The sequence below is a fragment of the Phacochoerus africanus genome, chromosome 9, assembly GCF_016906955.1.
Source record: "Phacochoerus africanus isolate WHEZ1 chromosome 9, ROS_Pafr_v1, whole genome shotgun sequence".
Classification (NCBI taxonomy): domain Eukaryota; kingdom Metazoa; phylum Chordata; class Mammalia; order Artiodactyla; family Suidae; genus Phacochoerus; species Phacochoerus africanus.
The window spans coordinates 103,860,819-103,874,729 of record NC_062552.1 but is presented as its reverse complement, the minus strand read 5'-3'; the positions used below and the strand labels follow the sequence as shown (position 1 = coordinate 103,874,729).

General features: G+C 41.0%; 1 protein-coding gene across 6 annotated transcripts in view; it reads right to left on the bottom strand.

Moving 5' to 3' along the window:
• Nucleotides 1–13,911, bottom strand: part of NRXN3 (neurexin 3) — a 1,579,386-nt gene that overhangs the window by 1,511,153 nt on the left and 54,322 nt on the right. For 5 of the 6 annotated variants that reach the window (XM_047796611.1, XM_047796607.1, XM_047796610.1 and 2 more), the window contains exon 2: nucleotides 13,291–13,299. In XM_047796611.1, the coding sequence (XP_047652567.1) occupies nucleotides 13,291–13,299 (9 nt within the window). Of the gene's footprint in view, nucleotides 1–13,290; nucleotides 13,300–13,378; nucleotides 13,409–13,911 lie in introns of all 6 variants that reach the window. The other variant, XM_047796606.1, reaches the window with a different exon arrangement.

Sequence of the window (13,911 nt, the reverse complement as noted above, 5' to 3'; positions counted from 1 at the left end):
TACCAAGTCGGCATTTTAAAGGTAAAGGCTAGAAGATCGAAAAGATTGATTAATTTGTTCAACTGTCCCAGAGCTCTGGTGATATTGACAAGATGTATTTATGATGAAAATAATTAATGTTTATTGTTAAGTTCATGATAATGAAATTTATCTGTGTTAGATCCAAGCTCCAGCATAAGCCTTTTATACACATGGCCTCGATGTCCTCCAACCGGCCCTGTTAAGTAGGTAATATTATTGTTCATATTTTGCTTATTAGGATATGAGGCTTAACAAGGTTATATAAGCTAAGTGCCAAACACTAACATAAGTGCTTTCCTTTTCCTTTTCTTCCATGTTTTCTTCCTCAGCACCCTGAATTAGGTCTCCTGGCATTTATATCAGTGCTCTTTCTAATCCACAGTGCTGATGTGCATTAGAAGTATTGACACCTGGATATTTGGTGTTCCAGGCTCAACTGCCACATAGCTCAATTAGTTTAAAACTGGGAATCTTACCTATAACAGTTTTGGCCAACACATCTGTAGATGCCCATTACTGGTCACTTGGGGAAATGAAGGAGAGTTACGGCTGGCTCAGCAAACTACATCGCTCTGACCAGATTAACAGCCCCAGGCAAATGGTCTACTACACACAGGTGGATCAATGGCAGCCACTTCATCCTGAACGGACAGCATGTAAATAGGACAAAGTCTTCAGCATTGCAAAGAGAGAGCCACAAAATCCTTAGCTGAGCTAATGATTTCCAAACAAAATACAAGTAATTCTTACCAAAAAGAATTCCTTTTACTTACATGTGCACTGTCTGGGAAAAAAAGCCATTGATAGCCAAACTCTCAGAGTGATAAGATAAATGACCTTGGTTATATGGTAGAGAAACAACCAAGGTGACTGTTAACTTGTTCCAAGTTTCGAAGCGAATAAGACTTAAATAAAAGTTCCTAGTAGTTTTCCCATCTTGTGCTGAGATCAGCTCTTCCTAGAGCTAAGCTGGCCATTATCAGAAACACTGTTTACACACACTATATGGATATCCATTAAAGTTCTTAGGTAATACAAACTGGGAGTGCTTTAACAAGACTAGTGTCTTTAAAACTGCAGTTGTTTTAACATCTGTGTTATGCGTTTTACCAGGAAGCAGCAATTTCTCTATTGAAACTAACCCATCCAAAAAACTATTCCCAATCAAAACAGAAAATGTAATTTAAAAGGATCTTTGAGTGAAGGCAATCCAAAAGCCTCTTTCAAAATTTAGAGACATTAAGGTTTGTAATATTAGACTCAGAAGGGACATTAGAATAATCTTGTCCTAAGTTTTTCAACTGAAAACTCATTTTAATTCTAGCTACCCTCATCCAAAATGTAAATTACAAAAAGAAAAAAAAAAGATTTCACATGAAATAAATCTGTGTAACTTTGAAATTGACATTTTCATTCATAGGGATTCATTATTTGTATTGTCATGAAAAAAGACTCTGAGAAGTCCTAAGGTCAAAAAACCTGTTTGATTTTGTTTTAAACCTGCATTTTGAGGATTTATTTTTCCTGTACTTTTTTCTTGAAACATTATTAGCATTTCTCAAAACTCTTGTAAAAACGGCAATCTGGCTGAACACACTATAGTATCAGATTCTGAAAGACGGCAAAATTTGCCCAAATTTACACACATTGTCTTTTTTCCTTAGGGCTATTTTGAAACTAGGTGTTGCATTAGTTTTAAAGAAATGAAACATCTTAAAACATCTCCAGTTCCTCTAGATTTAAATAATAAGGCAAATGGTTAGTATTGATTGAGCTCTAGCCTCAGCTGCATAACACACAAGTCTTTATAGATATGATATTGGACTATGAAACTCACATAATCAAGTTCATGTTCAGAGATGTCACCAATAATTCCAGGATGTATTTTTTTTCAGTGCGTATTTTAAGCCATTCAGCAATTCTTAACAGCAACAAGGAGCAACTGATCACAGTAACACATTAAGTTCGGTTTAAATATTTCAAAAAAATGGGTTGAAAGATTTCCCAACCTTTGTTTGTTGTTTGATACACATTGTATTTTGTTTGGGAAGAAGTGTAACACAGACACACACAGACAGACAGACACACACACACACACACACGTATTTGAAGTTTGAAATTTATTTTTGGATAGTATCAAGCCAAAGTACTGACTCCTATTTCAGTAATGGATCTGCCAGCATTTGCAAGGAACAGTCATTAGCTTATCTGTAAGTAAATATTTTGATTGTCAGACAGCTCGTTGCAAACAAGGTTCTTTTCCAAACGCTCACTCCTGATGCATCCAGGCCCTCTTGCACATCATTCATTCAATAATCTGCATCTGTGCTAAAATATAAAATCATTCTAAGCAATACAGAAAATACAGGGAAAAAAAAAATCGTACTTTGCAGACTTTTCATTTAAAAGCATGTGGGACCAGAGCATGTGGGACCTGGTTCTCTTTCACTTCTCTGGTCTTGGCTATGCTACATTACCACAAAGCTTAGGAAATGAGCTATTACACACCATCATCCCTAACGGCTATCACAGAAAATCACACACTCACAAAACAGCATTAATTGTCAGAATTAGCAACCATTTTAAAGGCAGCTGTTCTTTCCCTCTTAAATAGGCTCCAAATTTCAGATCTTCTCCCTGTATTGGCTGCTTGATCACTTCTCTCTCCCTCTCTCTCTCTCACACACACAGGCACACACACAATGGATCCTTAGCCAAATTAATTTTTTAAATGCTCTATATTTAAAGAACCCAAGAAAATATTGTTTACTCAGTAACATTTCCCACTCCAAGGCTTGCCATCATTGTAACAACTGGCTGGAAAGCTTCCAAACTGCTTGGAAGCACTTGTCAGAGCTCCAGGTGAAAGAAGCTCTTTTGTGTGGCATGGGAGAAAAAAAAGAGCAGTATCTCTTTAAGAGTCAACAGTAAATTAACTTGCCCAAAAGAGTGAAATAATTAGCAGTTAGTAGCTTATTAAAAGGATGGCAAAGGCCAAGCTGCCATCTGGGATCTCCAGTTTCTTGTGATTGTTATTATGTCAAGATGTGCAAGTTGCATTAGCTTTCATGTCACCGCGCCTGCCCTTACTTTATATGTAAATTTTAATGAAAGATGCAGCACTTTTAAAATCAGACGTCCATCAAAAAGTGTTATTAGTCTGGCTTTTTACAAAGCATATGGTCTTTTCTACCTCTGCTGTTCTACTCACAGCTAAATGCCTCAGGAAAAAAGAAAAACTCAATGATATCAATTAGATGTTCTCTTTGTGCGGAGGGAATCCTGAGTATCACCAAAAACAGGGCAAAGCTCCACCTCACCAGAAGGCAACATTTCTGCCTCTATTTACACACAGAGAAAACCACAATGCCTCTTTGTCTCAAGGTTAATTCTTAATAAAAATTAAAGCAATCTGGAGACTGCCTACTGATTAGCACATGGATACAGTTTTAAAGGAAATAGGGAGAATAAAATATATTTATTAAAAATAAATGGTAGAAAGTAGAAGGATAGACCCTTATGGGATGATGGACACTTTCTATATCTCAGTCCGGGTGGCATTTACATGGACGTATGTAGGTTAAAAACATGTAAGCTCTCTGCGAAGAGCATGGATTTCATATACTTCACACTATGTGTGCTATTCCTCAATAAAGATAAACAAGTAAGTACATGAAAAATGCCCAACATTTTTACATCAAAGCAAGTACTCTTTTCTGATTCTGAGAAGTTAAAAGTTGGGTCAGTCATCTGAATTGTACCTGAGAGTTTCCCTTTAAAATAAATAAATAAAATCATTTCAAGACTACATGTACAGGAAATTCCCTTGTGGTGCAGGGGTTAAGGGCCCAGCATTGCCCAGCCGTGCAGGTCCCAGCTACAGTGCAGGTTCAGTCCCTGGCCCAGGAACGTCCATATGCTACAGGTACGGTCAAAAGAAAAAAAAAAAAAAAAAAAAAAGAAAGACTATGTATATAACAAATTGGAAACAGAATGTATTTAAATCTTTAGAAGGAGAGGTGGTTGTTACATTTGAAAACGTTTCAAACCCTACTGAATACTAGCAAGATGTCAGAGGGCAGGGCCCATATTTCCTTAGTCAGCCTGTATACTTAATACCTAGCTAGTGGCCTGGCCATTTGCTGGCTCTCTGTTAATATTTGCTGAATACTGAATAACCATTGCTTTTAAAATGTTAAAGTAGACAATCTGCTAAGTTCAGATGCATATCACACAGAATGAGTTATTTTCAGTACTCTACAAGTGGAAGCTACCTGTGATAATATATTCAACCAGTATAAATCTATTAATATGTATTTGGACAAACTCTACTTACACCCAGACATATATGCACAGCTGAAAACCAGACCTTGCTGTCCAAACCTAAGCACATAAGGAAATGCACTTTGCTTAAGTTTTTTATAAGTAAGAACTGTCATAAAGATAATACAAATTAATAAAACATCTTTTACCTGTAGGTGTTATCAAAGTTAAGTTTATATGTATATACACACATATCTCTTCAGTTGACAATTATATGTCCTCTAAGATGAACTAACTCTGATTAGCAAAAGTCTACACAAGTACATAAATCACAATTCACCTTTGAGAAAATATTTTATGATATATATACATATACACACAGAGATAAAAAAATCTGCATAAACACTAAATCAGAGGAGGAAATACACATGCTGCTTGGAAATCTAAGAAATATTTTCCTTTATAGATAATGCCAACCAGAATTTAAGTGAAATATCCCATTGAGCCATCGTACATTTTACTAATAAATCTACTGTTCACATTTACACATTTTTAAAAATGTTCCAAGAAACAACTGTTCTTAAAAAAATGTCTTCAGGGAGTTCCCGTCGTGGCGCAGTGGTTAACGAATCCGACTAGGAACCATGAGGTTGGGGGTTCGGTCCCTGCCCTTGCTCAGTGGGTTAACGATCCGGCATTGCCGTGAGCTGTGGTGTAGGTTGCAGACGCGGCTCGGATCCCGCGTTGCTGTGGCTCTGGCGTAGGCCGGTGGCTACAGCTCCGATTCGACCCCTAGCCTGGGAACCTCCATATGCCGCGGGATCGGCCCAAGAAATAGCAACAACAACAACAACAACAATAACAACAACAACAACAAAAAAGACAAAAAAAAATGTCTTCAGTGTCCAGGGAAAATTTCTTTACAAGGAATGGGAAAGAAACACTTTTCATATTTTAAAGCACCATTTTAGACATCACTGTCAAAAGACACAGAGTTGCTAAAATCAGGCAATTTTACTTCTTATATTTAAAATAAATCTGTTTTCCCCCTGCAGACTTTCAAAACATTAGGGAAAAAAACAAAACAAAAAAAAACAACATGGAAACCAGGATTCTTTTAAAGACAAGTGATTTTATTCCTTGCCAAGAGGACAAATCAGTGGTGGATGAGAAACAGATGAGGCAAGGGATAGACATATAATATTGCCCCTATTTTATTATAATTAGATATTTATAGAGCACAGATGAGTTTATTTTCATAATTAGTAGCTGGCATTGCATTTACTAATTTGCATAAACAGTTGGCTATCAAGGCAGTAACTTACTTGCTGGGTTCTCGAGTCGTAGCAGGGACAAGAAGGGCCTCAACTCCTGAAATCAGCTTTTTTAATGTTATTACCAGCAAAATATAATCTACATGAAATCATGCTCAAGTTCATATAGCGAGATTATCTCTTTCCAGTTGGGGCAATATTGATTAGTTCAGCATTAAAAGGTCAATGATCAAAACTGCAGGAGAAAAAAATACCTACACCTAAATTGGAAGGGGTCTCTAAATTAAAGTCAATCTTAGGGTCAACACTATCTAGTCTAAACTCTATTTATCTGTAGAGCCAAGGGAAAAAGGAATTAAATGCCCCTCAGGCACCCTTACTATTTACAAATGGTGCCGATTCTTGGCAATTGTTGGAGGTGTCAGTGACCTCTCTTCTTGTTCATTCTCAGCATTCTTCATACCCTCTCTACCTACGCCCACTCAGCTCTACAAAACTAACTTCCACCAATACACAGATCAGGCTCCCTGGCAGCAGTGCTAAGAGTAGCAAGTGTTCCCTGTGCCCCGACCACTGTTTGGGCAAAGAGAAAATTAATCAAGCATGCTGCCAAGTAACTACCTCCTGTGATTGACATTCGGCAAGAAACCTTGGAGGAATGTTTTATTCCTCTTTTTTCCTCAAGCTAAAGGTCAAAAACGTGTGGTTCATGAGCCAAATCATTCGGCACATATGAGTGTATATGTGTATGCAGATATATACACCGAGGGAGAAAGGTGCCCTAAGCTGACATTTCTATAAAACCTACTCTGGCTGACCTTGAGGATCTAGTGACACGGAGCATGCATTCTTGCATGGCAGCAGTCGGCTGGAACAGAGTGGAGGTCTCTGCCCTTGACAGGATTTATGCTCTCCAGTTTGCCACAATCCCCACCACTCCCTACTGGTGATATGATCTTCAGCTTTTTTTTCCTCACAGAAAGATCTGTTCCTTGATAACACCTAGCAGGTCCCTAGGGGCATTGAGTCTGCACTGTTTACTCCAAGTTCCCCTTCAAGGGAAAGTATTTTAAGGTTAGTATTAACCTAACCCAGGATGGGAAATCCCCCAACTGATAAGAACAGGGAGGTGAAAACTAAAACACACTCTAAACAGTTAAAGATCATCGACAGTTAAAGATCATCAAAATCGAATTTACAAAGTTGACCAAGGCTGGCTGCTAACAAACTCCTTTGGTCAGGCGCTTTCAGTTAAAGTCATGTCTGCTTTTGGCTCAGTGCAGCCCAATGACCTCCTGAATGTGGTGATTACTATTATAGCCTAAACATCCCACACTATTGTGTAGATTAAACTTCACAATTATTTCCACTACAGGCTGACTGCTTCATCACTCAGCTTTAAAAGAATAACAAAATCGGAGGCATTCTTTTCTCTGACAAGTTCCTAAAAATAAATCCAAAGTCTTTTCCCACCTGTATCCTGGTTGGTGTAATCTATGATCATTTTCCTTTATCACTTGCACACATGGGACCAAGAGAAGGCCTGGCTTAGGAGGGGACTGGAGCCAGAACATCTGGCCTCATTCCGTGATGCGCTGAGGTTCCTTTGCTCGGTTGGTTGCAGTGATGAGGGCAGTGATAAGGAGCACAGGTTGGTGTACAAATCTGGACAAATACTGAGCTAACTGCAGTATGTGTACCAAGTTCTTTAGGGACTGGGGTGACGGAAACGCATGAGCAAATCTGATTCTGGGCAGTATGGCCTAGGCACTAAGTAACAGAAACACAGTCTGGCAGAGCTAGGAAGCTTGAGGCATAAAGGGTGTTGAGGGCATTCCAAGGACATTCAAAAAAGAGGGTAGAGATTGAGTAAAAGCCTGAGGCAGGAAAACATAGTATGGATTCAAGCAAAGTGAGCTACTGACCTCAGGAGATGAGGGGCCTGGCAGGGGTGACGGTGCATAGTGGGCTATGTTTCTATAAAAAATAAAACTGAGAAGGCATGTGGGCAATTACACAACGAGAATCCATCAAAAGCTTTTGAGCAGATGAGCTACATGATCCGATTTAATTTTAATTTTGCTTTATTTTCACTTTTAGAAAGATGACTGAGAGAAGGATAAGAAGGATTAGAGATTTTGAGTCCCTTCCCAGTGTAACTTCCGATGCTGGACACATCTGGACATTAAAAAAGGAATATGTTTGTCTTCAACATACTTGCAATCTAGCCGAGGGGAGTAAACCAATTCCCAAGTGCGTTTAATACATTAGAGAGGAACATGGAGGGAGAGCTCATATTAAATGGAACGTGCAGACATTCACAGCATCGGCTAGGAAATAAACTCTATGCATGATGTAAATGGGCAGAAACAAGGGGAGGAGGCTCTGTTAAAGGGGAGAGGAACACATTAAGTAAACCTAGGGGACAAGGAAAGCTCTGGCAAGGTATCTAGTATCCTATTTGGCATAATCTTTGCATCTGAGATTAACAAGGGAGAAGGTTGAAGGTGAACCATATTAGCGATGGCTTTGGAAGTAAGATAGCTAACCCGGCACTCCCTTTGGGGGACAGCAGAGCTTAACCAGTTCTCAGTTACTGGACAGACTATAAGAGAACAGAGTGGGGGTACTAATTAGGCCAGGGCAGTAATCTAATAAGGGCTAACAGGGAACTGAACCAGAGTGTCAAGTATAGATGCAAGAGACATTCTGAAGGAGAATCTCAATGAGCTCTCTTAACATCACCTGGGAAGAGGACAGTTCAAGAAGGAAAAGGAAAGCAATTGCTGAGTTCAAGCTCAGGTGACAAGCAAGAGGGAACAAAAAGAGGGAAGCTGGTTTGTGGCCAGATGTGTTAAGGTTGACTTTGGACATATGGAGGTGACAATACTGGTGGGACATTTATATGAACATGTGTTATGGAGAATGCCAAGTGGCCAGTTGGAACTTGAGACAGGTCAGTGCCAGGGTAGTGGCTGGGAGGCATTTCCATGGAAGTCATCCTTGGATCCAAGAGAAGCTGCATAGAGCAGTGGTTAGGGGCTCAGATTCTGGGTTTCATTTCCACTTAGTAGCCATCTGACCTAAGGTATTTAACTCTCTGAGCCCTCTTCTACTTATCCATAGAGCAAAGACAACACTATCACCCAGCTCCCAAGAGAGTTGTGAGGATTTAAGTGTGATATGGCATAGAGAGCACCTGGCACAATGGCTGGCACACAGGAAATGATCAATCAGTGTTAGCAGTTGCTTTCTTTTTCCTTCTTGAACTTTAGTTAGCGGCCAGAGAAAGAAAATAAGATACCCACCTACAAAATACGAAAACGCTAAAACATCTATCGTATGGGATGTTTTAGGAGATTAGGGAAAGAAAAGGAGAGAGGTGCAAGGGTGAGGTGGGGAAGAAAACTGACCCTAATGTATTCTTGTGGAAGTCAATGAGAAAACGGAGAGGTGAGACATGGTGCCACATGCTTCAAAAAGGTTGTGTCCTGGGCAAAGATGGGTGACTTTGCCTATGAAGAGATCCCTAGAAGCCTCTGGTTGAATATAGTGAGTAAAGAAGTGGAGGGGGCAGCCAGCTATAGCCTTTCTATATCATTATGTGTCTTCCTTATCCCCCTTTCCCACCTCCCTTCAATAGATGACAAGCTCTGAAGGGGGTAAGGTTCCCCATGACAGATTTCTGAGAATGACCCACCTGTGTGGGTGATTAGCATAAAAGGAACAGGCAATTAACCATTGCCAAAGTGAACGGACAGAACTGCTTTCAAGGTAAGCATACCTAACTTCTAACAAATCCAGAAGGTATGAAATTCAAGAGATGGGCAGTTCACAGACTGATCACCAAATCAACATCTTCCATATATTGTCAGCCCCATCTTTCTCTGACAGCCTTATGCCAGAGTTCACATTTCCTATTTCCGTTATTTGCCGGTCTTTACAGGAAGCAGTGCCACACGGCTTACAGCAATAGGGGCTGAAGAATTGGAAAGGAAGAGGGGAGAACCAAATGCAAATGCATATTTATAATTTATCAATTAACCTCTCCACTTCACTCCTGAACAGCTAATCCAATTTGAGCCGGTGAGCTGGGTTCCCTGGGCTTGGCCCTCTGACAGCTTTGATTAGGAATGGATAAGTTAGCTGTGGTACCCAAAGGTGTGAAGCACTGAAAGACATGTCAGAGCATCAGAGTAAGTGCACCTGCTCAGCACCTCTCCTTTTCCCAGCCTACCTGGCAAAAGGTGGACTTGGTAAGTTAAAATCCAGTGTTAATCTCTTTCTCCACTTTCTCTTTACAATGTAACATACTGTCGTTTCTATATTCTTCCACGCCCCCAGTCCCACCATTTTGGGTCATCACCTCCAATCAGCAAATGTCCACTCCCCAAAGTACAGGAGACACAACACAGAAGGAAGAAGAGCAAAAGATATCCCCCAAATTTCACATTAAATAAAAGTGTAAGCCATTCACCCATCCTCTCCCATTTCACATCTATCATCCTGCCCTCACAGACGCTATCCCTGAATTCAGTTATTCCCCAGTGATAGAAACATTGGCACGCATTTCACATCTTCCCCATTCCCTCAATACATTCACTGGGAGGGATCTTAGAATCCCCTGATTTAGGTATAATATATCTCCCCCACACTGCACAACCACTTTGGAGTCCCCCTTTCCTTCTTTACACCATGGGTAAAGCTCATCCCAGGTTTAGAGGGAGGCAGACAAATTCATAATGATCCCCAGCCATCAAACAAGAAGTACTTTGAAGGTAAATGATAGCACGGGTCTTTAAAAAAAAAAAAATATATATATATATATTATTGTTAAAAGCAGTGTTAGAATCTGGACTGTATTCATCAGAATCAACAATTCCCCATGGATACATGAATATTTCAGAAGGCAGATTGAAAGTTTTAATGATAAAAAATAAAATGGTCTCTACCTTTACTTCTACCTACAGAAATGAAGGTCCAGTTAAGTAGAGGAAGCATGGTGTCCACCATGGAGGCGGCAAGAGAGAGAGAGAGCAGGGAGAGTAAAACATCAGCCCACTGCAGACACACAAAGAAATGTAACATACATAAAAACCCACAACAGTAATGGCAACAGCAGTACAATACCTTGAGAAGGAAGCACAACTAATGCGCAAGGTAAAGCTTAAACAGTGTGACCAGCAAGGCTGCTTCTGTCAGTTTCATGTTTAAGCTTTTCCCCATTATTTTCTTCTCAGTCCCCTCCTTAGAAACATGACCAAGTCTGCATGCAAAAGCATTGCATAGCCACATGTATGTGACATTGGTCGCATGTAACCAACGTAAAATTGGTTAGAGAATGTCTCAGAGAAGCTAAGTTCTCCTGTATTTTCTCAACATTAATATAAATGAGGACCATGAGTGTAACATACATGTAAAGGTGGTACACACACAACACAAGTATTTCCACACATATTTATGGGCATCAAAAACAAATTCTGGAGATTCAATGAAAACCAGACAGAAACCTCTTTCTTCCGTGCTGAAGGAATGAGGAAAAGGAACGGAGCATTGCTCTTTCAGGTAATCATCACAAAGGCAAGAACAGACGAGGGGTGGGAAATGGACAAGAATGAGAGGAGGATGAATGTGGTCAAAGGTCCTTCTTAAAAAACAAATTAAACTGCAAATTATACCTTAAAATCTTAGTGACACCGACCACCCAGAAGAATTCTGCATCCTTTCTTAAAAACCCCTCTAAAGAGGAATTCACAATGTCCATATCTATCAACATTTCATTGTCTAAAGACTTTTTCTAGAAGATTCCTGGCTTGCCCCCAGAGCATGTGTACATGAGTGTGTCTGAATTCTCTACTCATGTATACTTCAATACTGAGTGCCCAAGAGAAGTTGAGCAGAGGCTGGAAAAGTGGGTAACGTATGTAATAGAGGTTATCCAGATGCTTTTCATACCAATGTTGGGATTTAGCCCTCCTGTGCTGCATCAGTGGGTCTAAAATAAACCAAACCCAGGTTAAAGAAGTCCCCACCAGCCTATCCCATCTACCTAGACTCCATCCTATGACACCAGCCACATGATACACTCGGACCTCCACGCCACACTGTAAAAGCTAGGCGAACTCCTGAGGGCAGCTGGGAGGATAAGGTGGAAGAATGTAGGTGGGCATCTTGTCATTAGAACTCTGCTTCTTCTGATGGAACTTGTAATCAAAGTCAGGCCACTGAATTCCAGCAATCCAAAGTGCGTGGATCTTCCCATTCTGTAGAGATGTGCATAACTCCCTCAAACTACTCAGATACTAGGTCAACATAAAGAACACCTCCTACTCATATTCACTTCATAGTTATCCACTCTAGGGAGGTAACGTCCTTCGCTTACCTACAAGAACAAAGAGGCCTCAGCCCAGCCTCTTCCAGAGCACCATCTAACACTAGAGAACTCACCTGGGCCCCTCCCTCCAGCTCTGTTCTTTGACATCTGCTCTAAAGCAGACCATGCCTTACACTGAACTGTCTGGAGTCCGTATCGTGGATCTTGGCTCAGTTCCGGAGGATACACCTGTACTGGTAAAGTGTGCTTCCTCCTTGTCCTGCATCAAGTCAGGATGCCCTCAATTGCCCACTTCCACAGCTGTGGACATCATAAACAAACTTCTCTTAGCCCTGGGTGGTTCCTTAATCTGGACATGAACTCTCCTTTATGACAATTCTCTGCGATAGACCCAGCGTTAGGAAATGGGGGCAATGGAGGGGGTAGCTGCCATTTCGTGCTGCCCCACCCTCCTCAAAAAATCAATAAAAATAGTAGAATATGAAAATACCACCCCTTGCCTTTTTCTTTGGTTCTCCAAAAAAGGTACTGAGTCCCATGTGTATTTGGAAAAGAAATAGACAAGAGAAATTAAAGTATAGTCCTTGGGTGTCAGGGCAAGGCAGAAAGACCAATCTTGCAATCATCCCAAAGTTCAGAAGAAACACAATAGTAGCAATTGAACAGACGAAAAAGACAATTTTAAGCAGGCTCAGTTTTTGAATCCTGATTTAGGCTGATAATATGGAAAATTTTTATTTAGGAGAAAAAGGCTTCATTCACAGCCCACCCTGTGCTTAGCTGAGCTGAATTTCCTGCACAGTTCATTCCCTGCATAATTGAATATTTTAGGTTGCAGATGCTGAATTTACAGATCTTTATATGCAGTTTTCTTCAGGGTGTATAATGAGTTAGAATCCTGCCATGAAGATATTACCATGTTCTTTCAGTGGTTTTTGCTTTTATACAAAACTGAGAACAGTCAAACCCCTAAGGGCTTCCTTTGACCATGAGGGGCTGAAAGTCATTACAATGGGCAGTGGGATGGAGGGGAAGACAAAAAGCAAACCTTTACTCAGAGTGAAATTCAGGGAGAAGCCCAGCTCCTCTCCCTCAACCTGGGGCCCCAGCATGGGGTGTCGGGAAGAAGTTAACCGCTCTGTTGCTCCGAAATTAGCTTCATTCACCCCCATTATCGACACTGTCATGGCTTATTTCATGCTTCTCTCTTGGAGGCAGCCTGGCAGGGCCAGTGCCCAGGATGACAAATGGTGGTACAGAATGGAGAAGCCAAGGGGGTGACGGGGGTGGGAAGCCATGATGCATTGGGAAAGGTGCCCCCTACCGCAGGGTGGCCATGCTGCCAGCCTGGCCCACAGCGGGAGGGACAGGCAGCAAATGGCCTGCCAGCCAGTGGACGATGAGGCTCTGAGCAACCAGCCAGAGGCACGAAGGCAAGCGATTCAGGCAGCTGCAGCATCACGAGCACAGAGCACAGAGCACCTACCTTGTTCACTCATCATGAGGTGGGACAGGCCTTGAGGAAGGAAAAGAGGGGAGAAGAGGAGGAGGGGGTAGGGGAAGGAAAAAAGAAAGAGACAAAGTTAGAATCCCAAATGCAATGCAATCTTCTCTCAATTCTTGAGGGGAAGCAGGGGAAGGGGCATCCACACAGACCCAGGAGCATGCAACAAGGACCCAAATGCAGGGCAGACCACCCAGGGTCATCGGGTTCAAGGACAGTCTTTTGTTTGCTGAACTGCTCTGAGCCACATCATGAGAACTTTTGTTACACCACTGTCCTAGGCAATACGCAGGATTTGAGATAAATCTGTTAAAGATGAGGTCCCTTGGGAAAGAGACTCCAGATGCCAGGCAAAGTGGGTTTCTTTCTTTTAAATTGCTTTTAATAGTAATACATGGTCACTGTAGAAAATTTAGAAAAGAACAAAGAAAAAAAATCAGTGGTAATCTCACCATCCAGGGATTACCATCCAACTTTTTCCCCCCTAGATATAGTACAGCAGTCTTTTCTACAAA